Here is a 20,052-nt window from a genome sequence, read left to right on the forward strand (position 1 = left end):
GAACAATCTGCCATTTTACATAAAGAATGCCCCAACATATATTGATTTTAAATCTTTGCTCAAAACCCACTTATTTACTGCTGCTTATGGTCATAAGTGGGCGTAGTGGTTTTGTATTGTCTTGTGCATTGTTTATTTGTGGTTTTATGTCTACTTATTAGGATATTTGTGTACACTTTGTACAGCACTTTGGCCAACAGCTGTTGTTTTAAATGTGCTCTATAAATAAATATGACTGACTGACACACACACACAGACACTAACCCGACCCCTAAACCGACCCATCTCACACACACACACACACACACACACTAACCCGACCCCTAAACCGACCCATCACACACACACACACACACAGACACTAACCCGACCCCTAAACTGACCCATCACACACACACACACACACACACACTAACCCGACCCTAAACCGACCCATCACACACACACACACACACACACACACACACACACACACACACACACTAACCCGACCCCTAAACCGACCCATCACACACACACACACACACACGCACACTAACCCGACCCCTAAACCGATCCATCACACACACACACACACACACACACACACACACTAACCCGACCCCTAAACCGACCCATCACACACACACACACACACACACACACACACACACACACACTAAACCGACCCATCACACACACACAGACACTAACCCGACCCCTAAACTGACCCATCACACACACACACACACACACAGACACTAACCTGACCCCTAAACTGACCCATCACACACATTTTCAAAAAAACTCATTCTGTGTGTTTTAATTTAGGCCCACAGTGACAAGTCCCCATGAGTGTGTGTGCATTCAGGTTTAAGTCCCCACCACGATAGGAAAACATGTACACACTCACACACACTCACACACTGCATAGATACTTCATTATTTAATCACACTGGCTTCACAGCAGGTTGTCAGATTAATTTAGCTGTTTTTTTTGTTGTATGTACCAGTGTCACTCTGAAAAAAGTAAACTATGTTTAACAAGATTTCATCTTTAATATGAATTAGTTTGTCTGTATTTTTCATAATTTTTTCTTGTATACTTTTAAGTTCCATTTATTTGGTGCTTTGTTCAATCTCAAACCATTATTTTTATTTTTATTATTAAGATGTCTGCACAAGAGTTAACTGTAATCTCGGCAAACATTAAACTTTGCTGAAATTGTGCGTCTCGCTTTGGTCTACCCTGGAAGTGTTCTGTTTGCTCTGCTAAACTATAATTACTAAAACTAAAACTGAAACTAAATAAAATAAAAACTAAATAGAAATGTGTTTGCAAAATAAAAACTAAACTAAAACTAACAAAACCATTAATGAAACGAACTAAAACTAAACTTAAATTTAAAGCAAAATTGAAAACGATATTAAAATAAAAACTAATTTAAAAAAGCAAAACTATAATAACCTTGGTTCGAACAGACAATATGTCGTTGGTCTCATGCATAAATCGCTGGGGTGGGACGCTATGGTGCAGACGTGGCTGAGGCTGTCTGTATGCATCTCCCTGATCGCTCTGCTCCCGGGAGTGTGCCGGGAAGGGTTCAGTTTGCTCTTGATAGCCCCATTTTGGCTGGCCCGAGTATGGTTCTCGAACCTTATAGTCCTCCTCGACAGCCCTCATGGGAGATTTCCATCAGGAGGGACCTTCTATCTCAGGCTGGGGGATAATATTCCACCCTCTGCCAGAGTTATGAAAACTGTGGGTCTGGCCCCTGAGGGGGAACAGTTCATAAATGCTGCTCTCTCAACCAAGGTTGTAGAGACCATCTTAAACTCTACAGCTCCCTCCATTAGGGAAACTATATGCCTTGAAGTGGAGAGTTTTCACTTTTCACGTTCCCCCATAGTATCGTCATTCGACGCAGCGACTCATTCCCTTCTCAGGGAACAATGGTTACATTCATAACCTGAGACGTATTTCTGTATTCTTAGATTAATTATTTAATACTAATTTATTATCAAAATTGGTAGTTAACCCTAACCCAAAAATGGAAGTATAAAAAACTTCAGTTCATTTTTAAAAAATGCAATCAAATGTAAATATAGCAATTTAGAACAAAACATTGCATTTTTTATAAAAATAAGTTTACTGTATACATTTTAAAATATCTTGTTTTTATGACCTCTGAGTCTCAGTGTGTGTTTCGTTCATTCATATAGAAACATGCAGAATATACACAATATGATATTGAATATGATATTGTGGATTTATTTTTCCAATAAATATTGATACTGATTTATCACCTAGTCCAAGATTGACCGATAGTGCCTGTAATGTGAGAGAAGATGCTGTACCGTAGACTTGCAGATTGTACTCTTTCATCGCACTGCCAGCTGCACTGGTGGCCAGACAGGTGTAAGAGAAAGCGTCAGCCTTCTCAGCACTGGAAATCTGCAGCTGCCGCCCACCAGAAAGAACACGCACACGTGAATCTCCCTTTAGCTCTGAACCTAAGAGACACAAAATAATACACAAACTTAGAGTAAGGATTTGTTGAAATGTGACTAATTATGAGAGTATGAGGTTGAAAATGACAATAAATGTGATGAGGATAGTGATGAGGAGTTTTATAATCTGTAGGAGGATGGTGATGATGAAAACATGATGAGCCTCACCGTTTTTCTTCCAGGTTAGACGGGGAGGAGGGATCCCACTGGACTCACAAACAAGTGTCATGAGGCTCCCCTCAATCACAGTCAGAGAAGACACCTCATCAGATCCACGGATACTGGGAGGAACTGGGGAAAAACAAATAATAGAAAGAGAAACAATTATATTATACATTATAATTTGACTCAAGTTCAGTTTATATTATATTTTAAGCACTCACCCCACACGTTCAGGTTATAGTGCTTCTCCGTTTTTCCTGCCACATTGATTGCCTCACATGTGTACCTGCCTGTGTCCTGGACCTGAGCACTGGTAATCTGCAAATACAAAATAATTATCAAATTAATACCATCTAATGCCTTTTAAATTAAAATAACAGCAATCCAAAATGAACTTCACTTGCTTCATGATGCTAGGGTGTTGTAATTTCCAAGGTGTAGTTATATGGTTCCTATGGTATGCTGGGTGGTTGCTAGGGTGTTGCTAGGGACCCGCTAATGTTATCTGGGTGATTGCTAGGTTGTTGCTTTCTGGCCCAAGTCAAAACAGCTTACAGGCTGATGAATGTACTGTACCTTCAGAAAGCTGCCGTCCTCTGACAGGCTTAATCCTGGTTTTCTATATAGCGGTCGTCCGTCTTTCCGCCAGCTCAATGCAGGTGGAGGGATGGCATCGCTTTGACAATGCAGCTGCACTGGCTGACCCATCAGAACAGTTTTGTTTACCTCCTCACCCATGATGTTGGGTGGCACTGAAGGACAGAGACACAGATAAATTCATCCTTGGTGAATAAAAGTGTTATTATCTTTAAAAAAAGAAAAAAACGCAACTTTTGAACAGTAGTGTAAACACATAGAAAATTACTTTGTATAACTGAGTTACCCTGAAATACACTAATGATCAGGTTTAGAGTAAGAGTATTTACTGAGCTCACCGTACACACGTAGGTCATATTCTCTGTGCTGTTCTCCACCTGCATTCACAGCCACACAGGTGTAATGACCTGTGTCACTGACCTGCGCACTAACAAATGACAACACTCTGCCACTTGACAATACCTAGTAAAAGAGGAAATTGAAAACTGATATAACATATTCTTAACCTTTAAGTAGAGTTGACTGCAAACCAATATGTACAAGTACGCATGACAGCATCCAAACTCCAACACGCACAGACCTGGATGCCATCTGAGAAGCTGGAGACAGGTCTGCCTTCTTTAAGCCAGGTGAGGCTGGGCATGGGAACTCCTGAGGCTTCACACTCTAACCTGACTGGCTCATTCACCACCACTGTTATCATTCCTCCTTTGCTAGAAATGGAGGGGGGAACTAATGGAAAGAGACAGAGAACATTAGATGATCAAAACCAAGAAATATGTCAGGAAACAGTCAAACTTTTGACTGAAAGATTGTTTCATACTCACCATACACCTGCAGACTGTATGTGAGCTCAGTGCTGCCGGCCACATTGATGGCCACACATTTGTAGAGTCCAGCATCTGACACCTGCGCCCGGTCAATTTCCAGCACCTGACCTCTACTTAGAATGTTAACACCTGCAGCATTTGTCAATGGACGACTGTCTTTATACCACGTCACAGCTGCAGCAGAAAAGGCATGAGGGAAAAAATGAGTATAAACTACACCACCTGTACTTTTGTAAACTATTACTAGCCAGTTCAAATGTAATATTGCTCAAAAAAACGGGAAATGAAGAATGACTCACCTGGCAAAGGACTTCCTGTTGCCTTACACTTTAGCTGAATTTGGAAGCCAGCAAGGATGGTTTCATTAAGTGTCTCTCCAGCATACTGGATGCTGGGAGGTTCTATAAAACACATGCACAAACTTATTTACCATGATGCACGTTAGGGTATTTAGGTGAATTTCAATCAATCAGTCAATCAATATACAGTATAAATATTTTTTTTGATTGATTTAATTCATTATAATGAGATGTTTTTAGAGGTTTAGATGGTTTGAATGGTTTTACAAATAGGCATTATGCAAAATATAATTTCTTAATTTTTTCTTTTGATTTTGACAGTGTTTCGGAAAATCACAGTTAATATGCCTGTACTGGCTGTTTTTCCTACCATGCACACTGAGGCGAATGTGCTGTTGTGCCTCGCCTGCCGCATTAGTTGCCACACACGTATATTTCCCAGCATCCTCCAGTCTGGCCTTCTTTATGTGCAATACCCTACCTGCGGATTCCAGCTAAATGCCAGATGGAGAAATAATGAGAGAGGAGATAGTACATGTGGTTATGTAAACCTCCTCAAACACTTAATTTACTTTAAAAGGCTTCTGTCATGCTTTAAAGTCTGACCTTCAGAAATTCTTGTGTCGTGTCCACAGGACGGCCGTCTTTGAGCCATGTAATGCTGGGAGGTGGAATTCCACTGACCACACACTGAAGGCTGATTGATGTGTGGAGGACCACTGACCTCTCAGCTGGACCAGTAGAACGAATAGCTGGGGAGACTGACAGACAAATATTAAAGAAATAAACAATGAAATTTTACCAAACATGTCTCTGAAACTTATACATTATAACTTTTTTATAACTTTTACTTTATAACTTAGAGAAACCTGAAAAGTCACCTTAGGCCTTCCTCTCTGTGAGCAGTTAAGGTAAACATCAAATAAAAATATTAGCAAGAATTGACAGATGTTAAATAAAAATCTATAATGATCATTACCATGTACAGACACTTTAAACTCTCTCTCTTGTTCTCCAGCCTCGTTGGTCGCTACACAGTGAAAAAGTGCTGTATCAGACACCTGAGCGCGCGAGATGACCAATCGACGGCCGTTTGATGTTATCCGCACCCCTTCATCCTGCCTCACCGGTACGCCATTCTTCAGCCACCTTCAGAGATAGACAGATGCAAATGAGCCACATTTCAGTTCTGCATATACAGTACGATTATGTCATGTGTGGATGTACTGAAGTCCTCACGTAATAGTTGGAGTAGGTGTGCCTGTAGCGTCGCAGTCCAGCTCTAGGATATTGTTGAGGATGACCGTGGCATCTGTGGTGTCGCTTGCCCCATCAACAACAGGAGGAACTAAATACACACACACAAAAATTATAGTCAAACACTACAGCATCTCCGGAATTGTAAACCAAATGTGTCTTTGAAATAATGCGTGAAAAAACTCACATGATGAAAACACATAGAGAGTTAATAAATGCCACATGCTTGGGTCACATGGATACTGACTCTACCATTGCCCTTTAATCTTGCTGAATCTTTTATACATTTCCTTCATTTGTTGTTAACCAGTTTACTGGCTCATAAAACACTATGCTGTTGATTTCCTGCAATTTCATTCCAATGATGCAACACAAATGCGGACTGACTGATTATGGCGGTCTGTTGGATGCATGTATTAGGACCATAATGGTGTACAGATGTTTAGAAGATCAATGTGCAGATCTGTCTCACTCATGAACACAAAAACACATGACACCTAAGTTCCTGATTCCTGTGGATAGTGAAGAGATTTAGAAGTACTTTGTGTTTTTTATCTCCCTGTTTAGGTGACTTTTTCTTGAATTTTAACAGATCACAAAAAAAATGTCAATGTGTGTCATTATACCTAAGACACTGACGTCATATTTGATCTCCCTCGCTCCAGCAACACTGGTAGCTACACAAACATATCGACCAGCATCAGATGGAAGTACACTGATGATTTCGATTTTGCGACCCTGCTCTAGAACACGCAGGTTCTCTCTAGCAGCCACCGGTGAACCATCCTTTAGCCAGGTCAGTGAGGGAGGAGGGTGACCTTCAGCTTCACATTTCAAAATCAGAGATTTACTGAGCACGACCTTCATGTCTGTGGGACCATCAGAACCGGCAGTGATGGAGGGGGGAACTGAATGATGACAAAAAAGGAAGAGTGCACATGAAAAAGTGTTACCAAAAAGCTAAAACTAAACGGCAATAAATTATTAAAGTATTTGCATGTAATTTTTTGCACCAATACCACACTTTTCTACTGTACAAAGTGCAAAAAAAACTCACAAAAAAAAAACCTTTGACCAATTAAAAATAGATCGTTTTTTCTATTGCTTTGTACTGTATGTGTTACCTATTTACATGTTTCTTTACAAATATACACTACAATTAAAATGTAAAAATATGAATTACTTCTTTTTTTCCCCCGAATGGTATAAGTTTCTATGTTACTTTGTTTTTATTTACTGTTTATTCCTTTCTTGTAAAATGACTTTGAATCTAAAAAACCAACCAACCAACAAACATACCTTAATAACAATTAAAAAAAAAAACACTAAAGAACTCTTTAGCAAGCCCTCACCATAGACATCAAGCTCATAAATTTTCTCAGCGGTGCCGGCCACACTGGTGACTTTACAGGTGTACTGTCCAGCATCTGACATTTGAGCTCTTGAGATCTTAAGGAACTGCCCTCGGTCCACATACTGGGTCTGTCTGCTGGACAGAATGACCTCTCTGTTCTTGTACCATGTGATGGCAGGGAGTGGCACACCCCGTACCTCACACTCCAGAGTCACCACATTACCCAGCAGAACTGTCACTTCAGAAGACGTGTTTCCTCCCTTAATGCTGGGTGGCACTGAGTTGGTAGAATGGAAGGACAGACAGAAAGGGCAGCAAATTTAGCATTCTGTCGATGTGAAACCCATATTTGAAACCCAAGACATTATGAGTCAAATTACCAAAGATACTGAGGTTAAAATCTTTGGACTGCTTTCCTGCAGCATTGGTGGCGCTACACTGGTATCGTGCCTGGTCACCTAAGCGAGCACTCTTTATCTTCAACTGCTGTCCTTTGTTTGAAACTTCAATATTGTTGTCACCCAAAAACACTGGCCTAAAACACAGAGTGAAAAGGACAGATAACGCTAATTCCCCTAGTATTGTTTCAAAATGTAAAAATCAGGGGGGAATTCACTGAAAATGAATTGCACACCCGATAGTGTTTATTTGCAAGCACAGTGTTGATTTAGCGCCTTATTAGCAAAAGGAATTAAGCAAATCAAGTAAGGATACAAACATTCCTAACATCTATGGAGAATGCAATTTGCAAGACACAATTCCCAAAAGTCTGTGCTGGGTTATGGAGGATGCCCAAATTAATTTGGTAAAAGCACAACATTAATTGTGCCAGGCAGGAGTTTTGTGAATCTATGATAAGGATAATTTGAAGACTAAAGATGTTTATGCTTGAAACATTGACAACAAATTTAAATACTCATGCATTTAGTACCTGGTTTAACTGGGTTTCGGGTGGTTAGCGAATAAGCTGAATTCACCCCTCTTTTTTTTAGAGGAGAAGAATTAAGTTTTCTTTAAGCTTTTTGGAGTAACTTACTTCCTGTCTTTGTACCACTGAATTGTGGGAAAGGGATCGCCTTTGACCCTGCATTCCAGAATGATCTCTTGATTAAGCATGGCAGAGAGGTCACGTGACCCAACTGTCCCAATGATCGTAGGAGGAACTAAACAGAGAAAAGACCAGCTTAATAAGACATAATACCAGCTTGTAAAAAGACAACACTGTTAATGTCATACATCATAGTAAGTGGATGTTATAGCAGAATATTTTACCCAACACATCTAAGTAAAAGTCTCTCTCTGTGCTTCCAGCAATGTTGATGGCCTTGCAGGTGTAGCGTCCGGCATCTGCAACAGCCGCTTTCAAAAGCTTAAGAGTTTTGCCCTTCTGCAGAATCTGCACATCACTGCTAGAAACCACCTGGTTAAATGATACAAGCTATTGAGAAATTATAAATAACAAAATCAACAAATTTTAACAGAATTCCTTAAACACTGCAAGTGAATTTTAACTCTACTTATTGACCTATTTTAAAAATATTGATTCGAATAAATAACTTAAAAACATCCAATATTAATAAAAGGCATTTGTGAAAAAAAAATCCTAGAAATATCTGCTATTCTAAGATGAATCTGAATCAGCAGCCTTGAGACGGCTATCCCTGGAGTGTGATTAGAAATTTCCTAATTGTTGACTTCATTCTAAAATTGATTCTGGTAAAAGCACATTTATGAGAAGCTCTGGGGTTTTTATGACTGTTCTTGGAGCGCAAACCCAGTGATCAGAGGGAACTCATTTGTGATTGGCCTCATTGAAGGAAATACCACTTTTATTTCTCATTAGACTTCTTTTTAACTGGTTTAACTTTATGCACATTTAACAATGTGAAATGGCATTTGCAATACGCTTAACTTGCATAAATGTGATGTAATTCCAAACATTCAGCAGGAAATAATATATGGCTGGACTTGATTTTATTAACCGGGAAGTGACTGGATTGAAACGTCTTAGGCTACAATATATTTTCATTATTATTATTATTATTTAATCATAGTCTTGGTTAGGTCTATAATAAGGACTACAGTTCTTGGTTAGGTCAGCAAAAAGGTTGCCTCAGAAGCAAAGTTTTTTTTTCTTTACATTTTTTTTAACAATCAAGTGCATGGATTATGCACCACAAGACAATAAACATTTATAAAGAATGTAAATGGGGTCAGTTTTCATTACATTGTTAATGTCAGACCCCGTGTCAAGGTGTGAATTAATAAACAGCAGCACTAACCACGACTCCATCTTTGTACCAGGTGATGACAGGTACAGGTGTGCCTGTGACATCACACACTAGGTTGGTCGGTTGATTCATCACAACAGAGACATTGGACAGCAAGCCACTGTCTCGAATATCAGGTGGGACTGGATTAAGGGGAAAGAGGAGAAAAAAGAAGAGAAAGATTGTGAAATTTGCTGAAAGCGAAACAAGCTTAAGAAATGTTTCAAACTGTTACACTAACCATTGACCTTAAGCTGGTATTTTTTCTCTGTTGTACCAGCATCATTGACAGCCATGCAAGTGTACTCCCCATTATCCAGAGGGGACACTGAGGCCAGGATAAGAAGTGTGCCATCCTCTAAAATAGATACACCTGGCTCATTCCCTGTCAACTCCTGACCATTCCTAGACCATTTTATTACTGGCTCAGGAGTGCCTGCAACAGACAGAACAAAGGGAGTTGAGTAACAACTAATAAATACATATTAAATTAAACAATATTGTGAATATCGCAGTGATTTTAATGACATTTTTTACCATTATGTTTCCTACAGAAGGCAACATTAGACTAGATTTGCAATCCTTCCTTGTCCTGCAGTTCATGAGCATGTTAAGACTGGAATGTTTCATTTTTCTTTGATTCATTTCCATGGACCACATCAAGCTGTTAAGGAACTGTCAATGAACTGATTCAAAACTCTGATTGAACTATTTAATTGTGTCATCACTAAATAACAGAAGTCTCTGAAATGTATATATTTTTATTTAGTAAGGACACATTACAATGATCAAAAGACATTTCTAATGTTACAAAAAGATTTCTGTATGACATAAATGTTATCTTTTTGAACTATCCATCAAACAATATTAAACTTTCTCATTTTAAAATGTATTTAAATAGAAACATTTTCACAATAGTACTGTTTTTACTGTATTTTTGATCAAATTAATGCAGCCTTGGTGACCATAAGAGACTTCTTTCAAAATCATTTAAAAACTGACCCTACGTACAGTACTTACAGACCCTTACTGACCCCAAACTTTTGAACAGTATTGTACATAGGTAAATACACCCATTTATTACCTTATACTGCATTGGCCAATAAATGAAAATTATTAAATAGGATTCTTGATTTAGTGAAAAACATGCACTGATTTTTTAAAAATATCTAGATTATTTTTAACTAGTGTTTTAGTTTTGTATTAAACATTTTTATATCAAAATCATGCCATTTCAGACCAGATATACACATATCAGTATATTAAATATTGTAATTTTAGTTACATCGCCCAGTTCTAGTGACATATCAGCATCTAGTGATCTTAGTGTATGAATGGTGATTTCTGATGATTCAGGTGCATGTTCACCTTTGGCAGGACAGGGGAAGGCAATCTGCTGGTTAGCGACTCTCTCCTGTAAAGGGCTGTTGAAAGGGGGCTCAGAAACCTCCACCACAGGAGGGACTGTGGAGGGAAGGAGGCAATACATGAGATTTATAGTTCACTTAAAGCCAAATAGCTGTACCGTATTTTCCGGATTATAAGTCACACTTTTTTTCATAGTTTGGCTGGTCCTGCGACTTATAGTCAGGTGCGACTTGTATATCAAAATTAATTCATACTGACTGACATGAACCAAGAGAAAACATTACCGTCTACAGCCGCGAGAGTACAGATGCTGCTCCTGTAGCCTACCCATGAAAAAATGAACAACTGAAAAACTGTTAACTGAAACATTAACCTAAAGACAACTGAGAAAGCGTGAACACAAACAAAATACCCCCAAAAAGAAAAAAAATCTCCATGTTTTAGGTGCTGATGCGGTGGTGACATATTCATGTAACATGTAAGGGTGGCGCTGCCAGTAAAGCACCTAAAAGCTGTCACAAAGAAACGGCAAAAGTAGTGATTATGAATATGTCAAATATAGCAAGGAGACATTTTAATTGTTAACTAATAAACAAGTGTTTTCTGTGTCAGTGTCAGCTGCAAAGATGAAGTTGACGATACTAACTCGCGATCTTCGCAGTAGTGAACGCATCAGAGAGAAATGCGCATTTCAAACGGATTACATAAGCAGAGAAAATTCTGTTTTCTTTCGTTTTGAATTGTTCAGTTTAAAAGTACACATTTCAAGCTTTCTATATACAGTGGGGAGAACAAGTATATGATACACTGCCAATATTGCAGGTTTTCCTACTTACAAAGCATGTAGAGGTCTGTAATTTTTATCATAGGTACACTTCAACTGTGAGAGACGGAATCTAAAACAAAAATCCAGAAAATCACATTGTATGATTTTTAAATAATTAATTTGCATTTTATTGCATGACATAAGTATTTGATCACCTACCAACCAGTAAGAATTCCGGCTCTCACAGACCTGTTAGTTTTTCTTTAAGAAGCCCTCCTGTTCTCCACTCATTACCTGTATTAACTGCACCTGTTTGAACTCTTTACCTGTATAAAAGACACCTGTCCACACACTCAATCAAACAGACTCCAACCTCTCCACAATGGCCAAGACCAGAGAGCTGTGTAAGGACATCAGGGATAAAATTGTAGACCTGCACAAGGCTGGGATGGGCTACAGGACAATAGGCAAGCAGCTTGGTGTGAAGGCAACAACTGTTGGCGCAATTATTAGAAAATGGAAGAAGTTCAAGATGACGGTCAATCTCCCTCGGTCTGGGGCACCATCAAAGATCTCACCTCATGGGGCATCAATGATCATGAGGAAGGTGAGGGATCAGCCCAGAACTACACGGCAGGACCTAGTCAATGACCTGAAGAGAGCTGGGACCACAGTCTCAATTAGTAACACACTACGCCATCATGGATTAAAATCCTGCAGCGCACGTAAGGTCCCCCTGCTCAAGCCAGCGCATGTCCAGGCCCGTCTGAAGTTTGCCAATGACCATCTGGATAATCCAGAGGAGGAATGGGAGAAGGTCATGTGGTCTGATGAGACAAAAATAGAGCTTTTTGGTCTAAACTCCACTCGCCATGTTTGGAGGAAGAAAACCATCCCAACCGTGAAGCATGGAGGTGGAAACATCATTCTTTGGGGATGCTTTTCTGCAAAGGGGACAGGACGACTGCACCGTATTGAGGGGAGGATGGATGGGGCCATGTATCGCGAGATCTTGGCCAACAACCTCCTTCCCTCCGTAAGAGCATTGAAGATGGGACGTGGCTGGGTTTTCCAGCATGACAATGACCTGAAACACACAGCCAGGGCAACTAAGGAGTGGCTCCGTAAGAAGCATCTCAAGGTCCCGGAGTGGCCTAGCCAATCTCCAGACCTGAACCCAATAGAAGATCTTTGGAGGGAGCTGAAAGTCCGTATTGCCCAGTGACAGCCCCAAAACCTGAAGGATCTGGAGAAGGTCTGTATGGAGGAGTGGGCCAAAATCCCTGCTCCAGTGTGTGCAAACCTGGTCAAGAACTACAGGAAACGTATGATCTCTGTAATTGCAAACAAAGGTTTCTGTACCAAATATTAAGTTCTGCTTTTCTGATGTATCAAATACTTATGTCATGCAATAAAATGCAAATGAATTACTTAAAAATCATACAATGTGATTTTGTGGATTTTTGTTTTAGATTCCGTCACTCACAGTTGAAGAGTACCTATGATAAAAATTACAGACTTCTACATGCTTTGTAAGTGGGAAAACCTGCAAAATCGGCAGTGTATCAAATACTTGTTCTCCCCACTGTATGTCTCAGGTCTGTGAGGCAAGAAGGCTACCTTATACGCTGAGTTTCGGTTAATTTATGAGACGAGCTCCAGTTCACGTGTAGGCGCCTTCGTGTCGTGATTATCGTGATAAATCCAGGCAATTGGTTGATGAAACATTGATTAAAATTAAGAAATAATTAATACAAAAAGACAGGCTTTGTGCTTTCTGTTTGAAGTTCTGTTTTTTCCTCAATGCGAACACGAAAAAAATAAATAAATTAGGGGTGTAACGATTCTTCAACTACATCGATGTATCGATTTATATTCCTATGATCCAACTACATCGATCTGTGCTTGGCAAGTTGGCCTTCCGGACGACGTATATCAATCTAACATCGTTTTAAAAGGTAATGAATCGATTGTATCGATACTAGGAAATAACGCATTGGATTTAAGCACGTCAGACTTTATATGGATGTTTTTTCTTAGCACTTTTAATGACGAAATTTCATGTCCTGTCATTGTTATACTGTGCTCGTAGCGTGCACTCTTTAATTGCACGCGCAAATGCGCCGGTGCGCGCTGTATCACTTCACTAAAGCGCAAAAGAAATACGAGCATGCAACATCGTAAATTAATAAGTTAAAGGCACAATATGTAACTTTTTTGCTTTAAAAATACCAAAAATCACTATATCTATGTTATATTTTTTTTTTTTTGTGTACTTACATTATCCTGACTGTTTCCAACAACTTTCAAACCAGGAGAAATTTGTAATTTAATTCAAAGACACGTCCCGTTTCTTTATTTCCGTTTTGTCGCCGCCAATGGCGTCATATCCGCGTTGTCCCTGGTTTCCACTCGTACTGCCATAGCAACCAGAGCCCTCTGATAGTAACCAAGACGACAGACGTGGACAACTGTGTAGTTCGTAATGTCTATCTGCACGCTGTTGTTGTTTCGTTCAAACATTATGGACCATGGCAAGCAGACTTTGGATAAAAAAGGAGAACTAAAACGAGAATCAATATCAGCGCGGTGTTTTCGAGATGCCAAGAGCTCCCATAGACAGTATATAAACAAGAGCTCCATGTCCGAGACTTCGACCGCTTCTACATGTACTTTAGTTTAATGTAAATGTGCTCACCTGTTTAATAATCAATGTTATATAGTTCAACAATGATAAAATGTTAGAATATGATCTGTATGTTATTCTAATGTTGATCTAGCTTACTGCTAGTCTCATACAGACAAACTAACACATAAATTTCAACACATTCAAATGCAGTTTAGTGTGATAGTGTAATGTTAGACCAAGTGAAACAGCGCTGCGTTACCTCACAAGTTTAATTTGTCTAATAAACTGACCTGTGTGTAGTAATTCTGCACTTCCGTGTAGTTCAGTAGAATGAAATGTCCATATTCCTTTTATATCCGCGGGACTCGCGTCACGTGTGGAGCTGATAGCTGTCTCTTAGCAATCCCGAACTGCTTCATATCACACTTCATGATAAAAACATCGATGTATTCAGTCATCCATAAACATTATTAGATCGGTCGGCTTGACGTTGACGACAAGATCCATAATTCTTAGCAAATGTTGCATCATCAAACTACGCCTTTGTTATTGTAAAGAGGTTAGCGACCCCTAGTGGCGAAAAAATTACATACTGTACGTTTAAGAAATGAAAGTAAAATACCAATAAATTACGTTATTGGTACGTCATGTGTGTTGCTATTTATCAGGAGCAGTTTCCATGTTTCTTTACCAGTTCTTCTAAGTATTGTGTATCACCATGCTAGCCTAATTGTTGTTTGTTTCCATAACAAAATGCCACTTACTGGTTATTTTGTATATTTTTATATGACTGTGGTGGCTCATACCAAGATTGTATTAACAAAAACTAGTTTGGGACTGCTATTTAATAGCTTAACCTCGCAGTGCCCAGTATTTGTCATATTCTTACAATTTTTTTGTATGTTAAGTAAAGGGGGACAGAGCTTGTGTGTCAACAATTTTTGTGTAAACAAATGTATTATAATAGGCCTATATAATTCCTAAAAAGGTGGGTCGTGGCTTGATGACCATGGGGAAATGTGGGTCCCATGGCCAAACTATTCAAAACATCATTCAATGTTGTGATAATCGTAATTAATAATCACAATTACAATTTCAAGGGAATAATCGACAGTTATGATTTTTTGTCATAATCGTGCAGTCCTACTTTATTCAAATAAAATGTGAATGCATTTGACATCAATTGTTGTTTACTTGTTTGTTTATATCCATAATTAATTGATACCTGATTCCCTTACAAGAATTTTTGGCTAAAAAGTCACTGAATCGATTTCAAGTCACTGAATCGTTTCGGATCATATCGTTCTAAATGAACCAATATCGTCCTTGAATCATATCGACAACCACGAATCGCGATACGAATCGAATCGTTGTTAAAACGAATCGTTACACCCCTAATAATAATATTTTATGTTCTGTGGAGAGCCAATCCTTCTTCATCCAGTGGGTAGTATTACTTTTGGTTTGCGCAGTGTAATTCACAGAATTACTAAAACATATTTTGCCACCTAAAAGTTAAAGATTTTTTTGTGTCATGTCCGTAACGCATGTGTATTTCCCTCATATTAAATATAAAACGCATGTAGAATGATATTTTTCTAATGTCTGGACTCCTTTATTGAGGGAGTATGGATATATAAAGAGACGTTTCAATATATTGGTATTAAATGCATTTTCTGAGAATTTATATTTCAAGTTTTTACTGCAAATGTCATGTCCATAACGCTGGAATTGCCCAATTTTAAAGAATTTATTTAAAGAATTATGTGGTGTAGGTCTACGTGTTTTATAATGTTAACTTCAAATAATACTAATAGTAATTTAAAGGGGACCTATTTTAGTTTATTTTAGACCTATTTTAGACCTAGTTTAGTTTAATTACGGTTATAACGTATTTGTCATCTGTTTGTATGTATCCACTATTAATAGCCTACAAGTCTGCTGTTTCGGACCAGGTCCGAATGATGATCAAAAATATACTGATGAGTTTAATAAAGTTTATTGAACATCACACAAAAGATGAAGCGTCAGTTTTAGAAAATCACCGTAAGAGCTGAGTAAACACAGTATAAGAAGTGCGAAAGGACATAAACGAATTTCGGTAGCGTTGAGGAAGCATTTTCTTTGAAAACAAAATAATTCCACCTCGTCTTCAGCGGCTGGCTCAGATTTCGGGAGTAAATAGAGAGAGCTATGTGGATTAATACATCCAGCCACACAACACCTAACGTTACAACGCTTGGGAGACATTCTCATCAGTGCAGCAATGGCGGATGTGTACAACTCGCTGTGAACTCAATCAGGGCGGGTCTATGTTAAAACGGCAGTGTCTGTCAACACTCGTGGGCAGGGCCTGTGGCTTTAGTGACGTCACTAAAGCCGCATTCTGAAAACAGGTCGTTGGGAGACACTGCTGATGATTTATGGGGATTAATAAAAAAGAAGTGAGTGGATTTTTATCACTATTGGGTGGTTGTGTACACACACTGCCAACACAAATTTATGTCCAAACAACATGCAAAAGTGAATTTTGCATAATAGGTCCCCTTTAAAGATGTGGTAGCATTGGATCTGGACGGGAAGGATAACTCTGGGAGTTGGAAGGGATTTCGGTTTCATATCGTTACAGCCCTAGTTAATGTGTTACGTTAACATACCAGACACCCATTCAGCCTGTTGTTCTGTGTGCTATTGTGTAATAACTTGCCTTTCCAGATTAAATGTTCTTTATTAAAGATTAAATACCAGATTAAACGTGTCTTGGATTTTGTGAAATAAATAAATGCGATTTATAGTCCAGTGCGACTTATATATGTTTTTTTCCTCTTCATGATGCATTTTTTGACTGATGCGACTTATACTCCGGAGCGACTTATAGTCCGGAAAATACGATAATCACAACAATAGTTGCCAATATCTTTCTGACCTTGTACATGGAGCTGAATGATGGCTTCATCTTGCCCAGCGATGTTGGAAGCCACACAGGTATAGACGCCCTCATCAATAAGCCCCACTTGGTTCAGAGTCAGAGCCCCATCTGAGATCCTGTAATGAGACCCGTCCAACAGAGTAGCACCATCCTTCAGCCAGGACACAGAGGGTTCTGGGACTCCCTGTGCGACACAGGGCAGGTCTATTGCATGTCCCACCTGAACTTTCATCGCTTGAGGACCTGCACGGATGCTGGGAGGAACTGAGAGGGTAAAAAGAGAGAAAGTGGTATTAAGAGTAGAGAGAAGTAGAAAACACACGCTCTTGCATAACATGTAATTTGAAGTTACTGATAATTTTCTCACATCATTTTTGAGTGTTAATCTTCCTGATGAGACATTTGGTAGCTGTGATAAATCAAACAGAACATTCCTCTTTGCTGTAGCTTTCATTTCTCAGACTCAGTTCTGCTAAAGTATTTGCTCACAGTTTTAATCAAGATTAAAATGACTAAGGTTTTAATTGTAGTCATTATAGATAACGCTATTAAATTTTAACTTATAGATGTGTCTGAGTGTGCTCGTATGTTATTACAGTATTGTCAGGTTTTGCTTAGAGCGACTGAGGCACAGCTGATCTCTCCTTCCATGCTTTCTTATACATCACATCAGCCCTGCTGAAGTTCAAAGTTGGGTGTTAGGAGGTCAATGAATCTCACTTGGCCTCTTAACACCAATGTGAACACTCTCATGTGCACAGTCACTGCGCAGTGTAATAAATATAAGCAACTATATCTATATATGCATCACAATAAAATTGAGGTTAATCGCAATTTCTTTCAGATTTCTTTTTTACTTTTGTGCATGTAAATACCTTAAACCTTAAAAAAGATTAACGTTAAAGTCTTTTAAATCATTACCCCCATTGGCAGTATTTGTTGGTTCTCTTTTTTAATGATTAAAGCAAGCTTGTTTTAACAAAATATAGTTTTGTATTGGTTTGTGCTTTAAACAAGAAAAATCTTCAGAAAAAAATCAACACAAATAAAAAGTTTTCTCTTTTGTCACCAATGGTGTGTGTGTGTGTGTATGTATGTGTGTGTGTGTGTGTTACAAGAGAGAAACAAAACTCTAGTTATGCATGTAACTGTGCTTCTGTGAATTTTGGATGACCGCCTGAGGCAGTATAAACACCAGTGGATAATCGGATCTCCAGCCAGATAGGTCGAGAGAATATACCACATACGTGATGTATGCTGAGCCCTGGGGAGTTTAAAAGCCACAACACTCTGCCTCAGTACACCTTTCTCGCAAATTCCGAGTGACAAAGAACTCTGGTGGTCATCCAGAATTCACAGAACCACAGTTTCATGCGTAACTAGTAAATAAACACTAGTGGGTGACACATACCAACATAATCATTTGGAATGCCACCCACCTGAAAAAATGAAGGCATCTCCTGATTATCTGCAGAACTCGTGACATAATGAGCAGCAACATTGACCTAATAAACCTAATAAAACCAAACGTGCACGGAGATGACCAAGTAGCAGCAGTGGAGATGTCCGCCAAGGACACTCCTCTAAAGGTAGCCCATGAAGATGAGATGACCCTAGTGGAATGACAAGTTAGAACCCAGGGAAATGGTTTCCCTGCTGCCTTGTAAGCATGCAAAAAACAGCTTCCAATGCAAAGCATAGATCTGTAGTGTGGAAGAAGCCCTGGCATTGGAGATGGTGTGGAAAACTGCAGGGTCGCAATGCTCTAGAGAAATGTTTAACCCAGTGGCCCGACCCAAAGCTGAAGGTGAACTGGATACGGATGCCTGATGTTGCCCTTCAACTGGGAGAGAAGGAACTTCCTGGGGGGAGGGAGGGGGGAAGCTTCCAAGGTTTGCCTGTCAGAAGTTTTAGTAACTAAAGAAAACATGGTCTGGATGGCCATCATGGTGCCACAAGTAGCATGCTGTGCTTGCACAGGGAGATCCTGTGTAATGTCACCCATAACAGATGAACAGGTGGAAACCATAGACTGTAAAAAATAGGTGGAAACGCATCCAGTAGGCAGTTCAGCAAGTCTTGAGACAGTGCATCCTGCCCCAAGGGACTGGATGCTTCTGTCCTTGCAAACCATAAGCGACAGTGAGGGGTCATCTCTGAAGCAAAAAGATCTACCTCTGCTCTTCCAAACCATAGCCAGATCTTCTGCACTATCCGGATGAAGCCTCCATTCTCCTGGATGTAGTTGATCCCTGGAAAGAGCATCCGTAGTCTAGTTGCATGCTCCTGAAATATGAGCCACCCTCAGAGAAGTGAGTTGTGGCTGACAGAACAATCTGGATAAGACCATATTAAGCAACTATAGGCCGATTTCAAATCTTCCTTTCATAGGCAAGATCATTGAAAAAGTTGTCTTCAATCAGCTGAACAAATTCTTGAGCTTAAATGGATCCTTTGACAATTTTCAATCTGGTTTCCGTTTCCGACCGCATCACAGCACAGAGACAGCGCTCATAAAAATAATAAACGATATTCGCTTAAATACTGATTCAGGCAAATTATCAGTGCTGGTACTACTCGACCTCAGTGCTGCATTTGACACTGTCGATCACAACATACTTCTTGACAGGCTGGAAAACTGGGTGGGGCTTTCTGGGATAGTCCTAAAATGGTTCAGGTCATACTTAGATGGGAGAGGTTATTATGTGAGTATAGGAGATCATAAGTCTGAGTGGACATCCATGACATGCGGAGTTCCTCAAGGCTCAATTCTTGCGCCACTCCTGTTCAACCTGTATATGCTCCCAATGAGCCAAATAATGAGAAAGAACCAAATTGCTTACCACAGCTATGCAGACGACACACAGCTCTACTTAGCCCTATCGCCTAACGATTACAGCCCCATTGACTCCCTGTTCCAATGCATTGATGAAGTCAACAGTTGGATGTGTCAAAACTTTCTTCAGTTAAACAAAACAAAACTGAAGTCATTGCATTTGGAAACAAAGATGAAGTTCTCAAGGTGAACGCATACCTTCACTCTAGGGGATAAACAACTAAAAATCAAGTCAGGAATCTTGGTGTGACACTAGAGTCAGACC

The 20,052-nt window shown here is 39.4% G+C and overlaps 1 protein-coding gene across 2 annotated transcripts in view; it reads right to left on the minus strand.

Annotated features, from left to right (window-relative positions):
* The window catches only part of hmcn1 (hemicentin 1), a 135,862-nt gene that overhangs the window by 55,005 nt on the left and 60,805 nt on the right, over positions 1–20,052 (minus strand). For both annotated transcript variants that reach the window (XM_079887365.1, XM_079887364.1), the window contains exons 24-44: positions 16,949–17,215; positions 10,628–10,723; positions 9,501–9,695; positions 9,272–9,402; positions 8,262–8,409; positions 8,026–8,152; positions 7,370–7,524; positions 6,988–7,266; positions 6,262–6,543; positions 5,618–5,726; positions 5,358–5,527; positions 4,985–5,139; positions 4,749–4,872; positions 4,379–4,480; positions 4,077–4,253; positions 3,830–3,981; positions 3,588–3,711; positions 3,229–3,404; positions 2,874–2,970; positions 2,659–2,781; positions 2,338–2,493 (exon numbers count right to left, since the gene is read on the minus strand). In XM_079887365.1, coding sequence (XP_079743491.1) covers positions 2,338–2,493; positions 2,659–2,781; positions 2,874–2,970; positions 3,229–3,404; positions 3,588–3,711; positions 3,830–3,981; positions 4,077–4,253; positions 4,379–4,480; positions 4,749–4,872; positions 4,985–5,139; positions 5,358–5,527; positions 5,618–5,726; positions 6,262–6,543; positions 6,988–7,266; positions 7,370–7,524; positions 8,026–8,152; positions 8,262–8,409; positions 9,272–9,402; positions 9,501–9,695; positions 10,628–10,723; positions 16,949–17,215 — 3,345 coding nt within the window. The remainder of the gene's footprint in view (positions 1–2,337; positions 2,494–2,658; positions 2,782–2,873; positions 2,971–3,228; positions 3,405–3,587; positions 3,712–3,829; positions 3,982–4,076; positions 4,254–4,378; positions 4,481–4,748; positions 4,873–4,984; positions 5,140–5,357; positions 5,528–5,617; positions 5,727–6,261; positions 6,544–6,987; positions 7,267–7,369; positions 7,525–8,025; positions 8,153–8,261; positions 8,410–9,271; positions 9,403–9,500; positions 9,696–10,627; positions 10,724–16,948; positions 17,216–20,052) is intronic.

The sequence above is a fragment of the Squalius cephalus genome (assembly GCF_949319135.1).
Source record: "Squalius cephalus genome assembly, chromosome: 12".
Taxonomy (NCBI): domain Eukaryota; kingdom Metazoa; phylum Chordata; class Actinopteri; order Cypriniformes; family Leuciscidae; genus Squalius; species Squalius cephalus.